The following is a 26,465-nucleotide window of genomic DNA, read 5'->3' on the forward strand; positions in this document are numbered from 1 at the left end:
TGAAATTTTCACTTTGTTTATTCCCATTGACTATTGAAGAAAACACTGAATACATCAGCTATAGATATTTTTACTATGAGGCATCAGAAGACTTCGCATAGTTAACTTCTAGTCACATTACATACCACTGCATTCATTAGGGCTGGGGAACATTCCCAGAAAATAAACTCCCAATAGGAAAAACAGAAGAAAATAAAGGGATAAACAAGAGTATCAGTCTATAATCTCTATTACCAAGAGTGATGAACACTAATTCTATAAGAACAAGTAAAAATGTAATTGTTTCATAGGCTTAAGTCAGATAAAAGTAAGAAACAGTTGCACATCTGTTTCTGTTTCGTCATTCAAGTCAGGTTAAGTAGCCTGGCAATACAGGTGCAACCTCCTCTCTGCCCCATAAAGGCAGATACAGGACCTAATAATTAACAAATCAAGAAAAGCATTATGTAAGTAGCAATAGTCAATTTGACTGTGTATAAAATAGTCTTGCCTTTTCAAGGTTGCAATTCTGCAATACATTTGCCCTATACTTCTACAAGGTATTCAAATACCGTAGCAGCTACACAATCCATGCTGATGCTTTATAATACTTCAAAGTTAGTAGTTTGCTTTAGTTAAGTTTTAAGTTAACCAACAGAATTCCTGTCCCAAATACAACTAGTAATGCAATCTTGACGGGACCTCCTCTCACATCCAAAATAGTCATTACCTTTCACAAGGATTTAAGGGGAGTTATAAAATCAGAGCTGACAGGTTTGCATATTAAAAAGGGCAGATCGACTCTATAGGAGTGGTAGAAATGCATCAACTAATCAGAGTAGTTGTCTTGATAATGGCAAGTTCAACAAAATATAGCACACTGCAACTGAAAGTACTACAGCACATCTAGAAACAAAGAACACCGGTCATGTGCAACCTGAGAATGGTCACATTAGCATGTGGCCATATTGAAAAGTTTTAGAAGTAAGGATATGGAAAAGAGCTTAGCATAAGCTTCAACACTGCACCAGGACACTCAACACAGAGATAAGGAGATACAGATACTAGTATCAAGCAGGGGCATTGGACAAGATGGTCTCCAGAGGTCCCTTCCAACCCCTACCGTTCTGCGAATCTGTGAAAGTGGTATTCTTTAGGAGTGCTTCAGGACACAGCCAGCTTTCTCATTCTGGTGTCTACACATAAGATACAAAGAACTAGAAACAGATCAGAAGAAAGATCTAGCAGACAAATATGCAGTTCTCAGTGGGCAAATGTCTACATCAGTTCCAAAGTTCAATCTCTTAACTAAGAGAAGGCTGGTTAACCAAGAGAAGAGGTGCAGTCTGTCTTCAGAAGCAGGACGGTTGCTGCTAGATTAAGCAGTTGTCAAATAATATATAAAATTGTCTAACATAGGCTTTTAAATTGGGTGGTTGGGTTTAGTGTCTGTGTTTGTGGTTTGTTTTTTACCTGCTAAAAAAAACTAGAGACCACTTATTCTTCATCACTCAACATTTCTGGATCAAGGCTTGATGTCAAAAAAAAAAGTAACACTTACATAAAAAATAGGATCTATGGCCTTCATTGAGAACGGATCTTTCTGTCTTTAAAGATTTATGCGGGTAGAAGTCTGTGAATGATTAAAAATATCAGGAGAAAGAGATAGGTTGATTGTTCTCTCAAGGTACCAGGACAAATGCACCACAAGGCAAAGTATCCCTACTCTTCAGAGACTCTACAGTCTCTCATCAGAATTATCATCTCCTTTCTCTACTCTCTAGGGAAATTCAGTGCCATTTCTCCTCTTCCTGTCACAGCATATCTGCAACATGTGGCTATTTGCTCTCAGCTGCCTCCTCCGACACTAAATTATCATGAGAGCTACACCCACAGTGCTGTTCTGTATTAGTGCTTCCTTTACTTTGTAAGTAAAAGCAAGGTCCATCCTGACAAAAGCCTATGCCTGCAAACATAACCTCCATTGTGTCACATGCAATGACAACATTCTTTTGTTTTAGACTCACTTATGAGGAATAGGATAACAGCAAAATTCTCATAACAGTAATCTAGTTAATGTGCATAGTAATGTTCTTGGGGAAAAAAAAAAAGTGGAATGCTTTCTGCTACCACTGTCTTTGGGCAACACAAAGCTCTCGGGAGCTCCCAACATTTGCAAACAGTCGTCTGTGTTGCTGTACCACTCAAAGCCCATTAAATGAAGAGTTAAGCACATAAAATAAGAACTGCAAGTACTCACACACCTGCTTACCCAACTGGAGAAACGGATACATAGAAAAACTATTCTGGAGAACTTCCAAGGAATTCTCCAGAATATGTCACCGCACTCTAATCAGAGACATAGAGAACAAAGACAGAGGCAACTGTAGAACACACTCTACACAGCCACACATTCTCCTGGTTTTAAAAGCCACAAGAGCAGTTCTTACAGCCAGTTTCAGTTGGACAAACTCTATAGGGAGGACATTAGCAGATACATCATTTAGTAAAAGAAAAGCACACCGCTTTTAACACAGCAAACTCGGCAGCAGAGCCAGTGCAGAGGAGGAATAAAATAATCCCTTTACATACATCAAGAATTTCCACACGTTTACAAAGTCTCTCCATACCTCGCCAAACCCGTAATAGATGCTTAGCCAGTAAACAAGGATTAGTTGGTGGATAAGAGAAATATCCACAAAGGAGATACAAATTTGTTCAGAACTGGCAAGGGAGGGCTCTTGTATAAAAGAAACCACACTTCAGCATACATGATGGTGTAACGTTCTGTGTTCCTTACAAGGGAAAACATGGAAACCTTTGGATTTGCTCTGGTTCTCTTAAATAATTTCCGTAGGACATTTGGGGCTGAATAAAAGGAGAAAGCCAGAATGAGGCAGGGGAAGAAGGTCACTAATCCACAGCCAGGGCATGTTAAGCATTGATTTGTCACAGGGAAAGCAGCTAGGAGGAATCTGTGGACAAGACAGAGTGGCTGAAGAAAGGACAGAAAGGCAGATCAGATGCTGCTTGTCATAGGCCAAGAGGGAGAAAACTGCCTTTGCACCTCAGGCTGTGCTTCTGGGCTTTACAGCGCACATCATTTCCAGACCAGAATCTGCAAGCCAGTTAGTTCCAAGTGACACTGCTCAACATCCAGAATTTTTTTCAGCGCTGTGACTGTGGCTTCAGTTTGTCTTGTCAAACACTAGTCAGCAGAGCAGCACAACTGATCACACCTAAGCACCTGCCAAAAACCTAAGACATTAGTAAAGCAAAGCAGTATAAAGGATGGGCATTTTAATCTAGAGTTATTTGTGCACTGTGACACAAACTCAGGTCTCCCCTTCTGCAAGCTAACAGCAGCAACTAAGGAAACATCAGCCTGCAACACATAAGCACCTTAACACCTTAAATTTGTTTCAGTCCATAAACCTGAATGATAAGCAATTGTGTGTCAAATAGGCTGATGCGGTGCTAGAAGATTGAATCCTGTCCTTTCTTCCTAGGCAAGCAAGTTAAGTGAGGATCAGTTTCTTCAAAAAGCTCAAAAGAGTATTTTAAAGTCTAGATCCCTCAAACATTTCCACCTGGCATCAAAATGACCTGTAACATTTAAGAATGCTGCAAAAAAGGCAACTGGCCCAGCAGATTTCACATTCTCCATTATTGGAGATTTTTGACAGCAGCCAACAAAGACATGAATAATGCTTTAAAAACTCCACTTCAAGATCAGGCGTCGTCTTCCAAAGACATGTAGCCCGTTTCCTTTTCCCATTTGCTCCAGTTATTGCAGAGCTTGAATACAACATCCTTGTCCGATTTTGAACTTGAAATCCTACAGAAAATTGTTAGTTATGTCTGGCTTGAGTGTTACATGCATTCTATAGTCACATAAAAATGTGGCATTTCAATAGCACCAATGATAATGACTTTGCATTCTGTAACTATGTGCCAAGGTGCAACTTCAGCACTAGAATTTATGACATTTCTGCCTTTCATGTTTCTCATTAAATTTTGGTGTTCTGATATATTTTTAAGTAAAAAAATATTAGAGCAGGTAGCTGTGCAACTAGGCACGTGGGCAGTCTTTTTTAGCCTGATTTCTATGTTCCGAAAAGCCTGCCTCAACTTGTTTGCTGTCTAGTCGGGAGTCATAATTCATTGTTTTGCATAACAAATATTAAAAGTTTTTTATACTTTCATCTACTCAGTGCAGGTAGGAAACACACTTCTAGGTGCTTTTTTCCACCCCCCACCCCTTCAAATATGCATCTGAAAAGAAAAACATAAACATACAGAGTCAGAGATCTCAGCGCCTTAAGAATAATCTTATAATAATTATGGCACTTAAGTGCTGTAAGAATAATGCTCTCCTAATACAATTCTCCTAGTCTCCTGAGATACATATGAAACAAACTGGTCTCATACTGCAGTTTCAGAACTATTTAAAGTTTTCTTAATTGTACTAATTCACTCCCATGGCCAAATCTGATTATGGTTATTTATAAAGTGGCTGCTACTACACACAGACACTGTAGATTATATACTCAAGCAATTTAGGCTGGCAGCTTCTATTAGCAGAACGTTTAATTGAGTATTCCAGGACACTCTACAGACATAAACTGCATTAAAAAAGAGAAATCACACATATTAGCGAATTTGCAATAGCAGTAGTTTTACTTCCAATCCTTTCAACCTCAATGTAAATAGCAAAAAAATGTACATTATTTCCTCCAAGAACTGCCCACGTTTTAGATATTAGATATTAAGCAGTTAGTGATGTTTGCACAGAGTATGTCTGTGTATATGATATTTAAACATGGGAGCGTCAGAACTCTGACCATCTTTTTCAAAACTACAAGAAACAAGCTAAGGAGGCTTTGTTCAGTTGTAAATATCCAGACTTTTCTAATAATGAATGATCACAGCTCAAGGGCTACTAAAATTGTTAGAAAAGACCTAATAGCTTGATCACCACAGGTGTTATCAAATCAAAGCACATAGCCTTTTATAAAAGGCTAATATTGTTTTGTAAGACTTTCCAGTGACTCCAAAGAACCAGCATTAACTTTGATTGACAGCCACCATCTTCAAACCAAGCCACAAAAAATTAAGTTAGATGAAACATTTTGCCTTGACATCAGACCTTTCTGCTCATCAGGAGTTTTATAGAAACCTGTGTTTTATCATCTGATCATTTTTCTCTAAATCCCAAAGCAAAAGACAATATGCGTTCTCTAAGGGGTCTGGACCACCACATCACCTTCCTCACAGGTTCTTCTAGTATCGCAGCCCATTCAGTTAAACACAGTGTTTTAATCAGCTTTGGCAGGGGAGGGAGGGAGGGAGGGATCAAAATGAGACCTTACAGGATTTAATCTTCACTACACATTCTGTGCTAGTGCCATGGACTTGCTTTAAACATCAATAATGTACCCTTTTTGCAATAACATCCAAAGAAAGAATATACACTTTGTATGTTCAGGAGAAGCTATGAAAACATGTCGCTAGGTTACAAACCTAGACAAGCAGTTATTCACTCCGATCCTTTGGCTCTCGGTATTTCCACTGGATGTAGTCAAAGATGTCTTTTTCACATTCTACTGGCAGGGCCTCTCCAGCAACTCCTGCAAGCAAATTACAGGTGCTATTTGAAAGGTAGAAGGTCTGTACAATCCTGAAATACCAAATGCATTGCAAGATTAAGACAAAACTGCTGTAAGCAAAAGAGACTTAGAAAAACAAAATAAAACACTCCCCACAGACCTTTTCATGCAGCGTTTAGGTACACATCTCATTAGTGTCAAAGGAAATAAGGTAATGAATTAACTTTGGGGCCATGTGGTTATGCAGTTAAATATATTTATATTTGTGTCTCTGTGTGTTTATATATGTGTGTGTGTATATACATATATATATATATATATATATATATTCAGCCCCCCTCCAAAACAAAGCCACTGAAGGACATGACATATCTTGTTAAAGAGTGGGAAATCATGTATGTGTTGTGCATGACACTGAAAAACCAATCTTTAGGTCAGTAAGACTTTAAGTAGATTAAATGGCCCAAAGAGGTAACTGTGTGCCACAACACAGCCTGTGCGTAAGTAGGGTGCCTCCTCCTGCTACAACAGTGTCCAGTACCAGAAAGGACACTGAAAACCTTAATGAACTACAGTATTTATCAGAAGTATCTGCAGTACACAGAGAAATGAATTTAAGGAGACGATCACACAAAGCACGTAACAAGAAAGAATCCTCTGTACAAAGGCCCAGACTGACCAGTGACACCCAAAGGACGGATTGTATACTCATTGATCGTGAAGCCCTTTTCCAGAGCATGAGCTCTCATGTTCTTATTGAATATATCACTTCCTGTGAAATACAGTACACCACAGTAATACTGATCTTTGGGGATAAGCCTAGAATAAAAGTGGAAGAAAAGTACAGATTTAGAACAAATATATAGCAAAAAAGTTACAAGACATTTGGAAAGCAGCCATTCAAACACTGTTCTGGGTATACTTCCTATATACATGCACTCATTCTGCAACTCTGAGCAGTTCACCTTCCCATAAGCCAGATGCAGGAATGAAATGAATTGCATATCAAAGAAAGGCTCAGCACATCTACCCTGACCCAGGAGTCACTGGTGTTCAGCTACTACACTGTTACGGTGCTTGCACACCTGGATACAACATCATGATTTAAACTACAGCATTCTTGCTAATGACCTGCTGTAGATAACTGGCAGTTGTACACCAGCTTCCATGCTGCAAAGAAATTAGAAACCCAGTAAACGCTATGTTCATGCCTTTTCCAACCTATACGATTCTGTGATTCTGAACATGGAAGCAGACATCTGAATGCAGAACTTGATGCAAATGCCTGCTATGTAGCAGACAGTTAGAGGGGCTTTGGGGTTTTTGTTTCGGTGTGCGTACCGGATATCAATTCTCCTATGTGGATAGGCTGTTCCATCATCTTTATTTGGCAGCTGACAGACACCCTGTGAGGAAGGAAAACAAAGCAAGAAATTAAAAAAGAAATTAAACAGATTTGAGATCAACCTTCACCTCCCCACCCCTAAACAACCTCTAAACAATCCTCAGTCATCCTGGAGAGCAGTTAAATGCCCGCTGAACATCTTAAATATTCTACTAGAACAACTGGATGTCACAGTACCATGAATTTCTGTTTTACACTGCTAAGAGGACCATAGTTCAGTGCAGTGTATAACTACTGCTTCTGAAGTTTTTGTTACAGCAGGAAGGATCACAGGACTTCATTTCTCATTCTTCTGCCCTATTATCAGGCCTTTCAGTATGCACAAACATCAGCATGTTAAGGAAGACACAGACAAAGCTCAAGCTAATAGAAATTAAAAAGAAAGAGCTTGAGAAATCCTCTGCCACTTAATTTCAAACTGCTTTGTAATCTTCATGCAATTCACATACCAGCTTTTTCTTTTCCCCCCCCAGCCTATGATCACCTTAAATGACAAAGCTGTAGCGGGGAGGGACAGGAACCATAAAGAATGATGAGAAAAGTTTACATACTAAGCCATTTCACCAACTGCAGCTTCATGCTAAGACTTCTCTATTCTTAGCTTTGTTTTGAAAGCTTAACGTTTCTTATGCTTTTAAAATTATGTTGTCTGTCTCCTTAGTGAGACTTGCTTTTCTTGGATTCTCAGCTGCAGCCATATTTCCCTTTTTACAACATTCCTTTCTTAGATTCCACTTCGAAGACAAGAGCTATTCTGCAACTGTTTAAGACTGACAGGATTATACAGAGTAAATGGTCACACTATAATGAGCTTGTTGAACTGTGAATGCAAACTGGGAATGCAGTGTCTCTGCTCCTTTTTTGGCCCACAGATGTACATAGCTTTAAACTCACATGGTATTCACACTTAAACCATTTGGCAAGAATGAGAGCAACTTTCACGTATTCCTTTGAGAGATCAGGATTCAAAAAAAAAAAAAGCCATCAGGTTTCATTCCCTCTCAGAACACAACACAAACTAAACTCAAGACAAATTCTCAGAGTTTTTTTAGCTCTTATTTTAAGCAAAACTAATCTGACAAACAAAAAAATAAAATAATCAAGTGCTCCAACAGCCCCTTTGATCTTGGGAAAGCAAGTACCTTTAACTGTAGTATTACATATTTAAGTGTTTATGCCTTCCAAAAGATTAGCTGAATATAATGGTATCTTGATTCTTGTATAGGAACTCTTAAATCACGGACCTTTGGTGAACCCTCCTGCAGGACCACTCCTCTGAGCTTCCAAGCAATTCCATAAAGCAGTATGAGTGACTGACAGGAACTAACTAGTCCTCATTTCCACTCAGCATTGCTTATGGTTCTACACTTCTCTGTTAGAATTAACTTTTAACTAGCCTGTAAGATCAGAATACCTGGGGCCTGTAAAGAAAATTAAGTGAAGCAAGATAACACCCAATCCACATGTTTACGGAAAAGAAAGTTTTGCTGTGAGCAAGGGACCTAGCAAAATGAATGTTCCTGTAATTCATTACTTTCTTCATGCATCCCACATATTCCCTATTATATCCTGAGTCTAGCAGCTTATCCATTCTATTTGCTCTGCCAACTAAATTGACAAAAAAAAAAAAAAGAGACAAAAGTATATTATATATTAGATTAAACAAGGTAAACTCAGGCCCGAGATCAAAGATAGTGCTTCCAAGATCTTGAGGACAGAGTTACAAAATTGGTCACTGGTGCAAGTGAAGAAGTGAGGTTGTGCTAAGGTTCTGGAGAAACATCAAGCAAGAGGGACACAACTGGCATTTTGTGATGAAGGTTATGTCAGTGGGGTTCAGAACTACGTGAATATTGTAGATTTTTCTAATACTGAAATCTTACCATAAGAGATTCACCAAGAGTTAACTGCAGAAAGTTTTTATGGGGGGGGGAAGGAAGAGAAATTAAAAAAAAGTTTAAGAAAATCACAACTCCAGCAGTCTAAACGACATATGTTGTCTATGTCCTAGCTTCTGTCAGGAAAGGTAACGTCCCTCACCATCAAAAATGCCTTACCATGAACTTGGTGTCACCTTTAGACAGCATATCTGTGACAAAGTGGACTTTTTCCAGTTGTTCTACAACTTGACGCAGAAGTTTTGACTAGGAAGAGTGACAACACAGAAGTTTTTTCACAAGTAACATGAATGTCTTCCCCGTTTACCAGACAATGGCCCACATAAGTACAGGACATCCCTATAATTATTATTGTACATGCAGTTTGACCCAGAGGGGAAAAAAGATAATACTGAGACACAAATTTCCACAAAAATCCCAATTTTCCACCAAAATTGCTTTCGTTGGAAGTGACAAAATTCATCTCTAGGGTTGAGTTTCCAACTTTTAAGCAACATACCTATAGAAGTAACACAAGAAATACAAACTGTCATTAAGACTTCTCTACAGTTAGTCCCAAAAGATTACAAGAGCAGCAGGACATTTGCTTCTTTATCCAGATAGCTGTTAACAGTTCTACATTGTAAAAGCACATGAATTCGAGGGGGTGGGGGAGTGTGGGTAAAAGGAAGAGGAGGGACAGAAGGATAAGAGTAAACACACTGAATAGTTTTGCAAGAGGAACACAACATAATATACGTACCTGAGAATTGATAACAACTCCTCCAAATAAACATGGTGATCCAAGGAAGACTTTACTATTACAGTAACAAAAAGATGGAAGAAGCTGCAATACAATCTGACTACGTATCTTCTGAATTAAAACATACCCTTGTGGAAGTAATGCACAGTACTGATCCACAGCAGCAGAGAAAACACACCTGTTTGGATGATTCAGATGTGAAACTTGGATGGGTTAGGAGAACATCCATGTCACCACTTGACTCTGCGCCTAGGCAAGTAAGAAGCAAAGAAAAATCTCTCTGCGTATGACAAAGTATACTAACATTAGTGAACATCCATATAACCTACTCCTATAAAGTGTTTTTCTGGTAGAAAAGAGTCAGTCGCTATTCAAGACAGTTGTGAAAAAATTGTCTTAAAGTAAGAGAACCTTGTTCATCCATCAAAAAGTTTATATCCCTACGTATCTCAGAAGACACACAAGAATTGCTTGCTGCACCCTACAGCGATAAAACACAACTGTTAATGTAAAAGCAAAGCACACAATTCACATGTTACAATACACTACTCTTTATGGAGGCAGGGTGGAGAACCAAGGATTTATGCAGGTGTTTCACCACTGAACTAACCAGTTAAGACAATACTGACAGGATAAAGCCAGGTTCCAACATAGCCCTTCCCTCTAGAAGAACAACATATATCGTAAAGTGCCTTGCTTATTAGCACAAAATAAACATAAGATCACAGAGTACCAACCTCGTCTAAAACTGCCACAAACTGTAGCAATATAGTCTGGGTCCAGCTTCTTTACCTCTTTCAGCACAATTTCCTATGTAAAAAGGAAAGGTGTGTTTAAAGGTGTCACTCATTCACTGGCCATCAGTGCCTCACACCCTCGATAAAGACATTCTTACCTGCATTTGCAGCATTTCTTCCCTCGGGATTCTTTTCTCAAAATCTTCAAAATATCTGCATATATAAAAATAAAAGTGTCTGACAGTGGCAAGGGTAGCATCTTAAAACTTTAGCCAATTAAACGTGTATCAGAGGAAAGAATACAACTTATGGTACTGTCACATCTCAAAAAGGTCACCATTCTCTCCAAACATCTTAGAAAACATCTTGCCAAGCAACAGTAAAAACTCACAACTGCAACAGTGACAATGCTTAGAAGATGGTTTCGTTGCAACACTGGAAGCAGACCCAAGGGCAACGTGTGCACTAGCAAGATGGATAGGTCAGGTGAGTTTTCTTATACTCACTTAACAGTGAAAGGTTTTCCCTTGAATGCTCACATATACAAAGGCAGGGATGCACCCACGAGTGCTGAGGGAGCTGGTGGATGTTCTTGCTGAGCCACTCTCCATCATCTTTGAAAGGTCGTGGAGGACAGGAGAGGTGCCCGAGGATTGGAGGAAAGCAAGTGTCACTCCAATCTTCAAAAAGGGCAAGAAGGAGGACCTGGGAAACTATAGGCCAGTCAGCCTCACCGCCGTACAGCTCCTCCAGAACTAGAACACTGGAACAGCCACACAGCAAGCAGCATCCAAGCTGCTAAGTATTGAGGGGCAGGTACATGTTCTGCCTGGCATTCTCAAGTTCAGACATGCAAAGGTCTTACCTTGCTCACAGCACGTAACAAAAAATAGCCTGGGTCACCTTTATGCAGATGCCCAAGAAGCATCATTGCAACTTTGCCAAAGTGATTCTCCATGAGCTAACCAGAGAAGTACTTTGAAATTAATTGCCTTCTGGATGGAGGCTAAGCCTACTGAATTTCAACCCCAATGAAACAAAAGCTCTGAAAAGCACGTTGAGCACACGGAGAGAAGAGAACCTTACTTGGCCTGTGTATCCTTACATTACATCCTGGTGTCTGAAGGAGTCATTAGAAAAGCCAAGCACTTGCACCCAAGAAAGCTTACTTCAACCCGATTCGCTGGTGATGGGTCAGCTTGTGCTCATTTTTTCTTAGATCTAGAAGAATTAAGAAAAACAAAAAAAAAGTTACTTGAGGACCAAAAAAATCTTACAGTTAAGTTTCCACCAATGCAGTGACAATACACAGGAAAAATCCATAACAAGAAAACAGCAACCTCAAAACACAAAAGGAGGAGATTTTAAACTGACTACTGAACAGCTGATAAGATGCATAGAGCACTCCCCAGTGAAGACGTCAATAGACTATTCACCTCAAAGCCAAAACCCTTGTTGTTTTCCATGTAATCTGTAACTACTTTACTTCGGATATGTATGTAATGCCTTTGGCCTGTGCACTAACTTTAGCATCTTATACACCTTCCTCAAAGCCTAGGGCATATATGCTATTGCAGTACCACTGCAGAACAGGCAGCTTGACAGAAAAACACATTACTGGAGTGTAAACTGAGGATCCAAAGTTACACTTACCTTCTAAAGTCTTAATTCCTTCCTCGACAAACTTCCTCGCAGCAGCAGGACTGCAAAGAGACAAGGCAATCTGCCATCAGGAACAGCAAGAATCTTACAGCACTGAAAAGGACATTAGAATTCACTGTAACTGGCCTAGGTTCCTCAGGGGCAAGACTAAAGTCACTTCCAATGCTTACCCTCTTCCCAGCATATGCATTTTTAGTTAGTACTTTCAATCAGCAGAGATGGCTATCCAAGGCTTGGCCTGCACATTTTTTTAGCATTGATATAACTATAAAGCGATGAGTAATTGTTAAAAAGAAACAAACAAAATCTCACCGAATAGGCAGTATTGCTTTAGACAACACTGAATGCATGATACAAACTACTTTAACCACAATCAGTCTCTGAACCAGCTTAAGGCAACAGCAACACAGAAGTGCCTTTAGACTAGCACTTAAAAAAACCTGACAAGCCTCCAGTTTGCAACCTAGAGTACAGCAAAGCGGTCCCGGCTCCATTTTGGCCAGAGAGTTTGCCTTAAGCACAACACTCAAGTGAACGATTAAACCTTCTTCCCCTTTAAGGGTTTGTCATTATTCTGCATGATGCTGTGGGGAAAGAACAGCATTTCAAGTGCAAAAGAGGCGTTCGAGTAATGTTATACCTATATACCTATCCAATATCCCACTGAGAACCATCAGCCTAGAAGCATAGTCCCCTCCTGGGGGACTACCCTCCAGCTACTCTAGAACCCCACGGTTATAGCTACACCACCCTTAAAGACTTTGAATCCACTTGCTCAATAAAACTCTTACATTACAATAGAATATCAGATCTTGACCTGCCATTTAGTTCCTTTCTCACCCTCTTCTGCATCTCTTGCTGGATTCCAGGCCAAGAGGGGCAACTTCCACTGTCCCAAGACAGGACAGCACCCCAGCTTCTCCTTCTGCACCCCATACCAATTTCTCAAAGGCATTCTCAAATCTCAGCATATTCTCAAACTTTGAGTGCATTTTAGAATTACATGAGAACAATTGCATTCCCTACCCTCAAACTCAAAGGTTTCAAATGTTGCACAAGTGCTTGATGGTTTTTTGGGGGTTTTCTTTGTTTGCTCTTGTTTTGTTGCCTGTTTCAGGGCTGTACTACTTCTACAAACGCATGACAGAGCATTGTTGTCCCTGGGCCCAACTTCCCACCAAAGGTCCCAAAGGGACTCTTCTCAGTCCTTCAGGGTTCTGTTCTTGATGAGCTCATCTCTCCTTTCCCTCTCAGCTTGCACACAGAAGCTTCCCGCTTCCATTCCCCTACTGCAAAGTCTGTAACTGATGATTCTAAACTCTTTCTTCTCAGTCAATCTTGTCATCACAACTATGGTGTCTCAGTGTGGGCGCTACAGCATCAGCTCGAACTCATTCTCTTCATTATTTGCAATCACCCAAATTCTGTTTGTAACTCCACTAAATAAACAGAAGAAGGAAAAAATCCAAAACCAAAAACCAAACAAACAAAACTTTACCCAATGCCAGTAACTCGGGTCAGGAGATTGATAGATGCACTCGTATCGTCTTGTCGAATCTGCAAAAACAAAACCAGTGCAAACCAAACCCTTCTTTACTCCATTTGTAATAAACAAAGAAATCTTGAGAAGATCAAACAGCTTAATCACACTCTGCTTCGGAGCTTTGCTATAATCAATGCAATACAGTACCAAGCGTAGTACTGTGTATTGCAGTGATGCTGTATATACCAAGCCTGAAAACTGCCCGACCACCCATGCTAAGGTGAACAGCACGGTTAAACCACAAAACTCCACAGCATTCCAGAGTCAGAACTCCACTTCTCACAGAAGACATTCACATGCTGATTATATAGCCTAAAATATTTTCATAAGTAGTCATTTTTGAGGCTTTGGCTGAGCTTCTCATTCCCTGCTTCCTATTTGCTGTAGGCTCCACGTCCACCATGCTTAAGCTTGACATCAGTCTCTTGAGGGACGACAACAGAAATTGCACAAAGCAAACAGGCTAACTTTGCCAGTTACAAAGAAAAGCAACTATTGAGAAATCTCACAAAGTCTTTGAAAAGGGCAAAAGGAAAAGAAACCCACCTTTTCCAATTTGCGTAGTTTTCCAGTGGATAAGAACTCATCAATCTTCTCAGCTATTTTAGCACCTACTCCATCCTAAATATTGGGGGTGGGGGGAGGACAAGTTAACTTTGAGATAATGTAAAACCATTATATCTAGACAAAAAGGAAAGCTCCCCAGAATTCAGAGGGCGGAGAGAACAACTCTGAGAAGGCCACTGAGACCATAATAAAATATTGGACCATAACGGAGCACAAGAATTCAAGGGTACAACGCAAACACCATAATAGGAACTGTAAATCAAGGGCTATGTTAAAAGTTCCCCCAAAGCAATAATTTTGAAGAAGGCGTTGCTTATTTCTGCTCAAGTTCCCCAAATTTAGCGAAGCAGTGACAGAACAAAGGGGAAACCTGCCACAGCAGAATCCCGATGCAGGCAGACTCAGCTGGAGTCCCCCGTTGCAGCCGCCAGACCCGCCACAGCAGCTGCACCGCGACCCCGCTCGGCCGCCGGAAGGAGGGATGGCACCGGCGGGCTCGGGCTGGCGCTGCCCCCGGGAGCCCCCAGCACCGCACCCCGGGCACCGGCAACCTGGGCGCGAGCACCTACCAGCTTCTTGGCTTCAGCCCCGCTCCGGATCTTGCTGGGATACCGGGAAATAACCGAGGCCGCTTTCCTGCGGAACACCGCCGGTCAGCGCCCGCGGGCGGAGGGCGCTGCCGGCGCAGCCGGCGGAGCGACGGGGCGGGCCCCGAGGCGGGTCGGCGGCGGGGAGGGGGAGGCGATACCTGTAGGCGTTGTACTTGTGGATGGCCCGGTTCACGTTGCGCTCGTAATTAGCCAGCTCTGCAGAGAGAACTACGGTGAGGGCCGGCGGCCCGCCGCCGGCCCGCCCCCGCCCCCGGCCCCGGCCACCCACGCCTACCGGTGAGGAAGTCGGTGATGCCCTCGTTAGGGCTCTCCTGGGGAGCCTTGCGCTTGCTCATGGCCACCGGCAGCACCCGTCGGCGGAAGCCCGGGCCCGAGATGGCAGGACGGTGCTTCCGGCGGTGACGTCATAGAGCGCGGCTGCCTTCAGTGCGCATGCGCTGCGCCTGCCCTTCCGCACGCAGCCCTCTGCAGGGGGCCCGGCGTCCTGTGGGTGCAGCTGCTGGGGGCGGCGCGGTGGAGGAGCCCCGCAGAAGCTCTGAGTACGCAGGCGCGGGGCAGCCCGGCGCGGCAGCAGTCGCCCGTTCCCCGCATCGCGGCCTGGCAGCACGGCTCTGCGCGCATTTTGCTCTGCCTCCCGGCATGAACGGACTGTTTGGCGTGGGCCCCTGGTGTTGTCTGAGAAGCAGTTTCAGTGAGTGAAACAAGCCCCTGCTTCTGTTGCTGCCCTGGCTAGAGTTTGTTTCACATTAGCTCAGTCTCTCCGGGCTCTGGGGGTTTTAAACACTCTGGCTTTTATCCGGGCTTTGCTGGATGCTGCTTTCTGAGCAGCTGGAGATGACTGAAAACTTGGTGTGCTGCTGGTGGTGTGTGCCTGTATTTTCTAGGAAAATCTCATCTCAAGCCCATCTCAAAAATACCTCTGGTTCCAAAGTAAATTATTTGCTGTAAATCACCAACAACTCTGAGTCATCTTGACAGTCTCTCTGACTGATCTAGTTCTGTTAAGAACTAGATCTGTCCTAAAGGGCAGAAAACATGGAAATAAAACAAACATGGAAATAAAACAAACATGGAAATAAAACAAACATGGAAATAAAACAAACATGGAAATAAAACAAACATGGAAATAAAACAAACATGGAAATAAAACAAACACGGAAATAAAACAAGGAAATACAGGAAATGTATGAGAATCTGTGTGAAGCAGCCAAATTAACACCTAAGTAACTAGAACAAAAATAGATTTCAAAGCACAATAGAAAACACCCTGGGTGATGTGTCAATTAAAGAGATGAGGTTATTGAATCTCTGAAAAACCTCAAGAGGAGGATCTGAGTCAATGACCGACATATCTGGAGTACCGGATACCAAACAGAAACTATACTACAGGACGGAAAATAAATAGACTGCAGTAGAGCAAAAAGATGGCTTCAGCAAAGGCTCTGACAGAACAAGAGGCATTGTCACAGGGATTAGAGAGGTCCCAAAGGGTCAGAGAGACCAAAGAAGTCTTGGGGATGCAATGAGCTCAAAAGGTAATTGAACAAAGTACAGATGTTGTTGGGGGGACCAAAAGGAGGGGCTCCAAACAGGTGAGAGGACAGGCTGACTGGGGTAACCGATGTGGACTCAGAAAGGGTTTAGAGGGGAAAAGAGGGGTGCAAAGTGCACTCCTGAGCTAGAACAGAGCCCTGGGCCATAGGGGATGTCTCATGAGAGCTCGGCAAAGGGAGTGAAGGAGTCCTGAAGGGGCCCGAGAGACTGAAGAAGATTCAGTGATAACAATGAGGAACTCTGAAGGGGATTTCAACGTAGTACAGACGTCATGGGGCCTGAATGAAGGCATTCTAAATGGCAAAAAGTAAGATAAGAGTGCTCTGAAGAGCACACCCCATCCCCCCTCCCCCCCCCAACCCCATAATGGGTGCTAAAGTGCCGCAAGAGTGCTGTGGAGTACAAGGACTCAGGTGACCTTGTTATAGGGAGTAGAGGAGTTAGGAGGGGACAGGCTAAGAGAAGAAGGCTTGGAGACATAGTGAGAGTCTTGGAGTCTCAGGAGGCACCTAAGCACGCTACAGATGACTGAGTTAGTAACTGTCGTGGTTTAGCCGGCAGCTCAGCCCCACACAGCCGCTCGCTCACTCCCCCACCGGTAGCTGGGGGAGAGAATCAGAAGGGTAACGCTCTTGGGTTGGGATAAGAACAGTTTAATAATTAAAATTAAAAGAAACAACAACAGAAATGCAATGTAAAGGAGAACAACGAGAGGCGCAAAGCCCCGGGTAGGGGGGAAGGGAGGGGAGAGGGGGAACGAACCGCCGGAACAAACCGCCTGCGCCGCAGCCGCCCACCGACCCGATGCTGCATGCTCCCAAGCTGCAACCTGCCCCGCCCCCCCATATACTGGTCATGGTGTCACGTGGTATGGAATGAACCTGCCATTGGCCAGTCGGGGTCAGCCGCCCCCACCACGGCCCTGCCCCTCCCAGCCCCCCCGCCACGCGGCAGAGCGCGGGAAGCCGGAAAGGTAGCCGACCCCCACAGTGAGGAGAATTACCCCCTTCTCAGCCAAAACCAGCACAGTAACTTAATGGAGACACCCTCAATGGCAGAGAGAAAGATAAAGGGGCACTGCATAACAAAAAAAATGGAAGGCTCTGTTAAAACAAGAAAAAATCGCAAGGGAGATAAAGTGCTGCAAGGTGCTGTGGAGAATGAGGAAGGTGTCAGGAGGCATTGTGACTGTGAGGAGAGGGGTGGGGGGTGGCAGATGAAAGGCAGCTTGGGACAACAAGGAGGAACTCAGGTGATAATGTGAGCAGAGTACAGATGGTCTCAGGTGGCCAGGGACTGAATAGAGGAGTACCAGATAGTGTAGAGGAACAAATGAGTGCTCTGTGGCTCAGAGTGGTACGAAGTGGATGTGGAGCACAAGGAAGGTCTTAGGAGGCATTATGACTGGGATAAAAAGTGTTGCAAGGGAGGCAGAGACACAGAAAAATATTTGGGGACATGAAAACTAAATCCAGAGGAGATAGGAACTGAGTAAATACATCATCAGAGAGCCAGGGAATGGATAGAGGCACAGCTGGAGGGAAGAGAGTACAGAATGACTGGGCTGGGTCACAGATATGGACTCAGGAAGTCTTCAGAGGGAACAAGAGGGGTGTGAGGCCTTAAGTGTGCAGAGGGCAACCTCAGAGGTATCAGTGGTCATTGTGACGCCATTAGAGTGGTCCCAAATGGGCCAGAGAGACCAAAGAAGGCTGCAGGACACAGAACAGTACAGATATCCTCAGGAGGCTGGGGACCAAATGGAGGTACCCTAGATGGCAGACAGTATGAGTGCTCTGAGGCACAAGCAAACCTGAGGATGGGGTTTGGAAGTAACAGAGTGGATCAAAGTCCGCTACAGAGCTAAAACAGGGCTGTGAGAGGCAAAGGAGGTCTTTGGAGGCATGCCAATTGGGAGCAAAGAGGTCACAAAAAGCTCAGACAGGAGAGCTTGAAAGGGAGTTGAAGTGCTACCAAAATGCTGTGGAACACAAGGAAAGTTTTGGGAGGCATCCTAGATGGCATAGAGAAGAAAAATAATGCTCTTTTCTTTTGAATGGAGATATTGGGAAAGGTGCAATAGCAACAAAATGAGTGCAAAGGGGGCTTATGGAGCTAGAACTGTGCTGTGGAGGAACATCTAAGACCTCAGAAGACATTAAGAAAGTAGCACAGGGCTTCTGAGATGAACACACAAAAGAATGCTTGAGGACATGATAAAGAAATCCAGAGGAGATTTGAACAGACTACAGATTTCCTCAGGGGACTGGGTACTGAACAGAGGTACCCTAGCTAGTATAGAGGACAACCTGAGTGTTCTGGAGATGAAAGATGGCATCAGAAAGGTTGTCAGGGAGCAAGAAGGGTGCAAAGTGAGCTACAGAGTTGAATAGATGGCAGTGCAGCATAAGGATGGCCTCAGTAGGTGCGATGGTGGTAGATGGGAGGAGTAAAAGAGAGACAGAAAGCAGCTCTGGGAAGCAATGTAAAACTCAAGAAGATACCCCAACAATATACAGATGCCCTCAGGGGATGAGCAACTGAATGGAGATATCCTCAATGGCAGTGGATGAGGTAAGAGAGCTCTGGGCCACAGAGAAAGCCTGAGGAAGGGTTCTGTTTGAAGAAGAGAGACACAGAGGGCTGGGGAGCTCCAAGGGTGCCATGGGGCGCAAGGATGGTCTCAGTAGGCATCATGAAAGGAACAAGATGGTTCTCGAGGGCAGGGGGAATGTGGACATAGAGACAAAGAAGGGATTCCATACAAAACGAGGTGCTTGGGAAGGGATCTGAACAGACTACACATGTCCTCAGGGGACAGGGGCCAAACAGAGGCATCAGACAGGGCTGAGGAAAGGTAAGAGTGCTCTGGGGCAAAATGAAAGCCTGAGGAAGAGTTGTCTCTGAATAAGACACAAAGCCTGCTGCAGAAGTAAGAGATGACCATGTAACACAAGGATGCTTGCGGGAAGCATTGTGACAGAAATAGAGGAGTGCTGAGGTGGCTGGAGTCAGTGTGATATTTTCCCTAACACCGTCTTTCTCTTCACACATTTTATACTATTTCTTATCTTTCTGGTAGAGTCTGAGTGACTCTAGTCATACATTCCTTTGACTGGTGTAAAATTTTCTTGCTTTGCTTTTAAAGGTGTAGACTAGAAAAGATCCAGGCACATGCCCAGTGAGGGGTGGTTGCACCTTAGAGACGGGTAACTTTTGGGATAGAGGTGTGTTTCGTTATAATATTATAATGAGGAAAGTTCACCAAAAGGACAGCATTTTGTCAAAAGCATGACGGACTGTTGGCCCAGGGTAGCAAATACGCAGCGCACCAGCTCCAGGGTACCACGAGTTCCCATTTATCACAGAGCCTGGCCGCGATGCCTCCACACTGCTCCACCCTCCGGGCAACTCCTCTTAGAGTCAGGACGCCAAGTTCTCGTGGCATTGCTGACATCTAAGGTTACTAGGGAACTTCCATGGAATGGATTCCTCACATAGCTGCACTTCACCTTGAAAGCGTCTTCAATGCTGTACCTTTTATAAAAACATAAGTTTAATTTCTAAGTCGCCTCCAGCAATTATTCCACAGAAGCATAGAAAGAAAATGGAAAAACTAAGGGAGACCCAACAGACAAGAAAGAATTAAAAAAATAGGGATTGGAACTGGATAACAGCAGATGTAGAAGAAAAAATTTTTAAATCAACAAGATTAAGGAAATAAAGGAAAAAAATTAAAAAGCAGGAACAGCCAACTAAAAGACATAGAAACAAATTTTAAGTAACAGGGTATGCACATACTAGAATGAAATAAAAAATAAAAACAACAAACTGGATAAAAGTAGACATAGAAAAAAAATGTAAAAGCAACCTGATAGGACAGACAAGTAATAAGGAAAAATAGGGTTAGACACCTTGATAATAGTAGACAGAGAGAGAAAATTTTTTAAGTGACTGGGTAAAGGACAGACTAGACTGAATTAAAAAATAAAGATGGCAAGCTGGATAAAAATTGATGAGGAAATAAAATTTAAAAGCTACAGGATACAAGACAGACAGGAAACAACTAGAAAATAGGGAAATAAAAAATAAATAGAAACATCTCTAAAAGTAGATATGGAACAAAAATTTTGAAAACCGCATGACACAGGAAACAGGAAAACACTGAAAAACAGAAAATTATGTAAAAGCACCCCTAGAAAAAAAAACATGAAAATGAAAAGAATTGAGAGTTAAAAAATTGAAGAATAGGGATAGTTAACTAGATAAAAGATATAAAAAGAACTTAAAAAGCAATGCAGTTCATGACAGGCAGGAAAGAAGTAACAAATAGAAACAGGAACTGGGTAAAAGTAGACATAGAGCATTATAAAAGAGACAGGATTAAGGAAATCAATGGGAAGAAAATAGGGACACTGAACTAAAATGGAGACATGCTAACTAAATTTAAAAACCATCAGGGTGCATGGCAGACAAGAAAGAATTAAAAATAGGGATGGGGGCTTGATAAAAGTAGACATAGACAATTTAAAAAGCCCTGACACTAAGGCAAGAGAATAAAACACTGGAAAATGAGAGTGAAGGGAACAAAAGTGGGCATAGGAGGAAACCATTTAAAAAGTGAGGGGGATGGTGGAAATAAAGAGGAAAATTCAAAAATAGGGATGGCAAACCGGAAGAGGTGGAAAAAGAAAATGTCAAAAGTGATGATGCTGAAAAGAAGACAAATACTTCATCTGCAAGTAGAAAGCTTTAAAAGCCAAGAGCTTAAGAGAGGAAAGAACTAAAAAATAGTAACAATGAGTTAAAACACAGACATAGACAGGAAATTTAATAAGCGATGGCGCTAAAGGAAAGAGAAGATATAATTAAAAAATAATGACAGCAAATGGGCAAAAAGGTACACAGAAAGAAGATTTTAAAAGCAACAGGGATTAGGGAAATAAAGGAAAAAATATGAAAAGATAAGGATCATAAATTAAAATGGCAATTTTTATTAAATATGTAATTATATATTAACAATTTTTACATTAAATACAATAAATATAATAAAATAATTTATTGTATAGTCATATATTATTTTTATATAAATTAAAATATAATAAGCACAATAATAAATAAAGCCATAGTAAATATATAAAAATATATGATAGAAATTTATTAAATGACATTTTAAAAAGTGCTGGCACTAAGGGAGGACCTGAAAAGTAACAAATAAATGCAGTGAAGGGGACACAAGTAGGCAGAGCTTTTTAAAAAGCAATGCTGGGCCCTTCTGGACCCCTCTTACCAACAGACCTTGCCCCTAGCAATAACATTTCCCCCCCCTTTTTTCTATGCTGTGAACTTAAGGCAGGTGATAAAATTTCCTGTTGCTCTTCCAGCTGCCTTTATACTCTCCAATGGTCACCCCTCCCCTTTCCCAGGTGACTGTGGGAGGGGCGGTGCGTGGGGTCTGGGGTATATGAGCCACAGCCTCTAACCAGGGAGCTTGTTTTGTTCTTGGGTTTTGCTGGTGTTGGTATTCTCTTGTTCCTTTGAGTGGCTGTGGCTTTTGAGCTGCCTCAGTTCTTTGGGTAGGTGTGTTTTGATATTTAGGGAAGTGAAGGTGTGTGTTTGTGGTAAGGATTTTAGAGCTTGGTAATGCTTGGCAGTATCAGTGCTAGAAAGTTCCCTTGTGTCCTACTTGTTTTTTTTTCTTGTATGATTTTGTATTGGGTGTTTAGGGGCGGTAAGAGGGTTTAATAGTGTGGTGTTCTGTTTGGTTTTTTCTATGTAAATGTGTCTTATTTTGCTGGAATTTCTGACTTCAGAGAACACAGGGCAGACCTTGGAAGAGTAACAGCAGACACAGGGGCTTCAGGACTGCAAGTACAGGGCAGGAGCTATCAGGAAGGGGTGGGGTTCCTTCCCTGACAGGTCAGGAGAAGACTAAAGCTTTAGGTCTGGGGCATGGTTGCAAAAGGGAGGTGGGTTCATTGGCCTTCCTTAGATGGGTGTTGCCATTGGATTTGGGTGTTGATGAGGTGTCTCTGTTTTGGTGTCTTGGCAGCTGATGTGAGGTCATGACAAAGTCATGAGAGACAGAGCATAAACTGTTTGGGCCTCCCCATTGCATCCCACGGCACTGAATGTCAGACAAGTCTCATCTCAGGATGCATGAAGTACATTAAGGTACACTGAAATGTATGCTCTGGAGCTCTGAGGTCTCTGCTCTTCTGTGCCTTTTGTGTACTTCATTCCCTGACTTAATTTTTGCATCTGTCCTTTCACAGTCCATCTGTACACCACAGCCGTGATTACTTAGAGGCATTGACTAGTCACTTGTTTCCAGCACAGGCTTGTGTTGCTTCTTCCCTGGAACTTCTTGGACAAGAGGATGCGTGTTCTTTATGCTCATAACAATCTCCAGCTGGGGATCTGTCTTTCCTTGCAGTCCCAGGCATGCAGGCTTTTTCTGTAATTAGCTTTTTGCCTTCTTCCTTAAGTCTCCAATGAGGTTTGCTCCAATAGCAGTGATAGTGGTGATGTTCTCTTGCTTACCTATTGTGTGCTTAGCACCAGTTTCTGCAGCCATAAAGTGTCCATTTTATATTTGTGAGTCACTGTGACACAATGCTTTGGTTTTTCACGGGCTGATTGCTGCTGCTATAATTCCCTAAGGGGCTTTGTAGGGAACTGGGATCAAGGGTCTGGAGCTTCTTTTGTGCTGGAACTCCTGTTCTCATGGCTTTGTCTGTCAGGCAGTCTCAATTGCCGTGTGGTACAACGTCCTGTCTCTGAGGTTTCTACCTTCTGATACTTTCTGGGTTTTGGTTAGAATTTTTTGGCAGGATTTCTTTTGTTTATTCCTGCAGGTAAAGTCAGGTCTTCTTTTGACATAGAGGTCCCTGTGGCTCTTATAATTCCCCTTCTCCACCAGATACCTCCACCAGTGTTCCCCATTACAGGAGGGGCAGAAAGGGGAGCAGAGCGCTAGGGCATCGGACTTCCTTTGGCAGTATAGGCACCCAAGGGGCAGCCTGCATTCAAAGAACAGCAAGAGGATATCTGTGTTAACTGTCAACAGAGGAAGTAAGCTTCTTTTCAAGGTAAGGACATGAAGTAGAGTCATTATTTGTTGTGTTTTCTTTTCATCACAGGGGCAGGGAAGGGCTGGGAGATGCATAAATTGGAGATTTTCTGGAAATCCCTACAATGATAGTGCCTAATAAAGAGAAATCATTCTTTAATCTAAAAGAAAAGAGAGCAGAATAAAGGCACAGGCAGGATAAAAACCCCCCAAATTTAAGAAGTGAGAGAGATTAGGGAAATCAAGAGAAACGCTTAAGAAATTGTCGTGGTTTAGCGGCAGCTCAGCCCCACACAGCCGCTCGCTCACTCCCCACCGGTAGATGGGGGAGAGAATCAGGAGGGTAACGCTCGTGGGTTGGGATAAGAACAGTTTAATAATTAAAATTAAAAGAAAACAACAGTAGAAATGCAATGTAAAGGAGAACAACGAGAGGCGCAAAGCCCCGGGGGAGGGGGGAAGGGAGGGGAGAGGGGGAACGAACCGCCGGAACAAACTGCCCGCGCCGCAGCCGCGCGCCGCCCGCCGACCCGACGCCGCGCCGCCTCCGTGCTCCCGCTGCAACTGCCCCCACCTCAATATATTGGTCATGGTGTCACATGGTATGGAATGAACCTGCCATTGGCCAGTCGGGGTCAGCCGCCCCCACCATGGCCCTGCCCCTCCCAGCCCCCCCCGCCACACGGCAGAGCGCGGGAAGCTGGAAAGGTAGCCGACCCCCACAGTGAGGAGAATTAACCCCTTCTCAGCCAAAACCAGCACATTCTCCACCCCTTATTCCATACCATTTACACCATGCCCAGGTCCCATATAATGCAATATGACCATACCAACCACCACCCCTCCCCTTCCCATCCTTTAACATAATACACAGACATCATTCCCTTAGTTCATGGACCTTCCCTGTACAATGTCCATTAAAAATGTCCATTGAGTTCATCCAGTCCATGACTCTGGGCTCCATCTGTTGTATCAGTCTTTCCGGGTGGGAGAGATGGTGTGTGGCGTTGGGTCGCTGCATACCGAGTCAGTCATCGTTCCATCACTGCTGCATGGCTTGTTTCATAGTTGATCTTCCATGGGTTGGGAGGCTCGTACTCTGATATCATTGGTACAACACAGAGGTGACACACAGTATTATATAGCAGTTCACATTGTGCCATGCAGTTCATTGACTGTTTTCACCCAAAATCAAATCCCCTTGAGGCACACATCGGATTTCTCCATCCTCCCGCATCACCCACCAAGTGCACCCAGGTCCTTGAGCAAAAGCAATCCCACAAATGGGTTTGCCTTTGCCGGAGGCAGGAAGAACCCAGACTGTTTTGCCCAGCATACTTTTTGTGTGCACTACAGGGACTCTATCCCCTTCCACAGTACGTAAGGATTCTGACTGGGCAGGGCCAGCTCGGTTGGCAGATCCCCTCGTGTTGACTAACCACGTGGCTTTTGCTAAATGTGTATCCCAGTGCTTGAATGTTCCACCCCCCATTGCTCTCAGTGTAGTTTTTAACAGTCCATTGTACCGTTCAATTTTCCCAGAGGCTGGTGTGTGACAGGGGGTGTGATACACCCACTCAATGCCATGCTCTTTGGCCCAGGTGTCTATGAGGCTATTTTGGAAATGAGTCCCGTTGTCTGACTCAATTCTCTCTGGGGTGCCATGTCGCCACAGGACTTGTTTCTCAAGACCCAGGATAGTGTTCCGGGCAGTGGTGTGGGGGACAGGAGATGTTTCCAGCCAGCCAGTCGTTGTTTCTACCATTGTAAGCACATGGCGCTTGCCTTGGCGGGTCTGTGGGAGTGTGATAGAGTCAATTTGCCAGGCCTCCCCATATTTATATTTCAGCCATCGTCCCCCATACCACAGAGGCTTTACCCGCTTCGCTTGCTTGATTGCAGCGCATGTGTCACATTCGTGGATAACCTGTGCAATAATATCCATGGTCAAGTCCACCCCTCGATCACGAGCCCACCTGTATGTTGCATCTCTCCCTTGATGACCTGAGGTGTCGTGGGCCCACCGAGCTAGAAATAGTTCACCCTTATGCTGCCAGTCCAGATCCACCTCAGCCACTTCAATCTTGGCAGCCTGATCCACCTGCTGGTTGTTCCGATGTTCTTCAGTGGCCCGACTCTTGGGAACGTGAGCATCCACATGACGTACCTTTACAACCAGGTTCTCTACCCGGGCAGCAATATCTTGCCACAGTGCGGCAGCCCAGATGGGTTTGCCTCTGCGCTGCCAGTTGCTTTGCTTCCACTGCTGCAGCCAGCCCCACAAGGCATTTGCCACCATCCAGGAGTCAGTATAGAGATAGAGCACTGGCCACTTTTCCCGTTCAGCGATGTCTAAGGCCAGCTGGATGGCCTTTACCTCTGCAAACTGGCTCGATTCACCTTCTCCTTCAGCAGTTTCTGCTACTTGTCTTGTAGGACTCCATACAGCAGCCTTCCATCTACGGTGCTTTCCCACAAGGCGACAGGACCCATCAGTGAACAGGGCGTATTGCTTCTCATTTTCTGGCAGTTGGTTATACAGTGGGGCTTCTTCAGCACGTGTCACCTCCTCCTCTGGTGATAATCCAAAATCTTTGCCTTCTGGCCAGTCCATAATCACTTCCAAGATTCCTGGGCGACTGGGGTTTCCTACTCGAGCCCGCTGGGTAATCAGTGCAACCCATTTACTCCACGTAGCATCAGTTGCATGGTGTGTAGAGGGGATGTTTCCTTTGAACATCCAGCCCAGCACTGGCAGTCGGGGTGCCAGGAGCAGCTGTGCTTAAGTACCATCCACTTCTGAAGCAGCTCGAACCCCTTCATATGCTGCCAATATCTCTTTTTCAGTTGGAGTATAGCGGGCTTCGGACCCTCTGTATCCCCGACTCCAAAACCCTAGGGGTCGACCCCGGGTCTCCCCTGGTGCTTTCTGCCAGAGGCTCCAGGTAGGGCCATTCTCCCCGGCTGCAGTGTAGAGCACATTTTTTACATCTTGTCCTGCCCGGACTGGCCCAAGAGCTACTGCATGGACTATTTCTCGTTTAATCTGTTCAAAGGCTTGTCGTTGCTCAGGGCCCCATTTGAAA

The 26,465-nt window shown here is 43.6% G+C and overlaps 1 protein-coding gene and 1 long non-coding RNA gene across 5 annotated transcripts in view; one reads left to right on the forward strand and one right to left on the reverse strand.

The window, feature by feature from the left end:
- On the reverse strand, positions 1 to 15,165 carry POLB (DNA polymerase beta). 4 transcript variants are annotated; one of them, XM_064472702.1, is made up of 15 exons: positions 15,028 to 15,165; positions 14,891 to 14,948; positions 14,712 to 14,778; positions 14,122 to 14,196; positions 13,531 to 13,589; positions 12,024 to 12,073; positions 11,540 to 11,591; positions 10,529 to 10,583; positions 10,371 to 10,443; positions 9,812 to 9,882; positions 9,051 to 9,137; positions 6,930 to 6,994; positions 6,268 to 6,407; positions 5,503 to 5,609; positions 1 to 3,817 (listed from the first exon to the last, which is right to left on the reverse strand). In XM_064472702.1, exons 1-14 carry the CDS (start codon positions 15,086 to 15,088, stop codon positions 5,515 to 5,517), a joined length of 1,008 nt encoding a protein of 335 aa, XP_064328772.1. In that variant the 5' UTR covers positions 15,089 to 15,165; the 3' UTR covers positions 1 to 3,817; positions 5,503 to 5,514. The 4 variants fall into 4 exon arrangements, with proteins under 4 accessions (XP_064328772.1, XP_064328773.1, XP_064328771.1 ...); XM_064472703.1 differs by having other exon boundaries at positions 1 to 4,254; XM_064472701.1 differs by having other exon boundaries at positions 1 to 5,609.
- LOC135317094 (uncharacterized) overlaps positions 15,164 to 26,465 on the forward strand; it is a 20,492-nt gene continuing 9,190 nt past the window's right edge. Inside the window, exon 1 of the long non-coding RNA XR_010376207.1 lies at positions 15,164 to 15,444. This is a non-coding gene — a long non-coding RNA (uncharacterized LOC135317094). The remainder of the gene's footprint in view (positions 15,445 to 26,465) is intronic.

Source organism: Phalacrocorax carbo, chromosome 24 (genome assembly GCF_963921805.1).
Source record: "Phalacrocorax carbo chromosome 24, bPhaCar2.1, whole genome shotgun sequence".
NCBI lineage: Eukaryota > Metazoa > Chordata > Aves > Suliformes > Phalacrocoracidae > Phalacrocorax > Phalacrocorax carbo.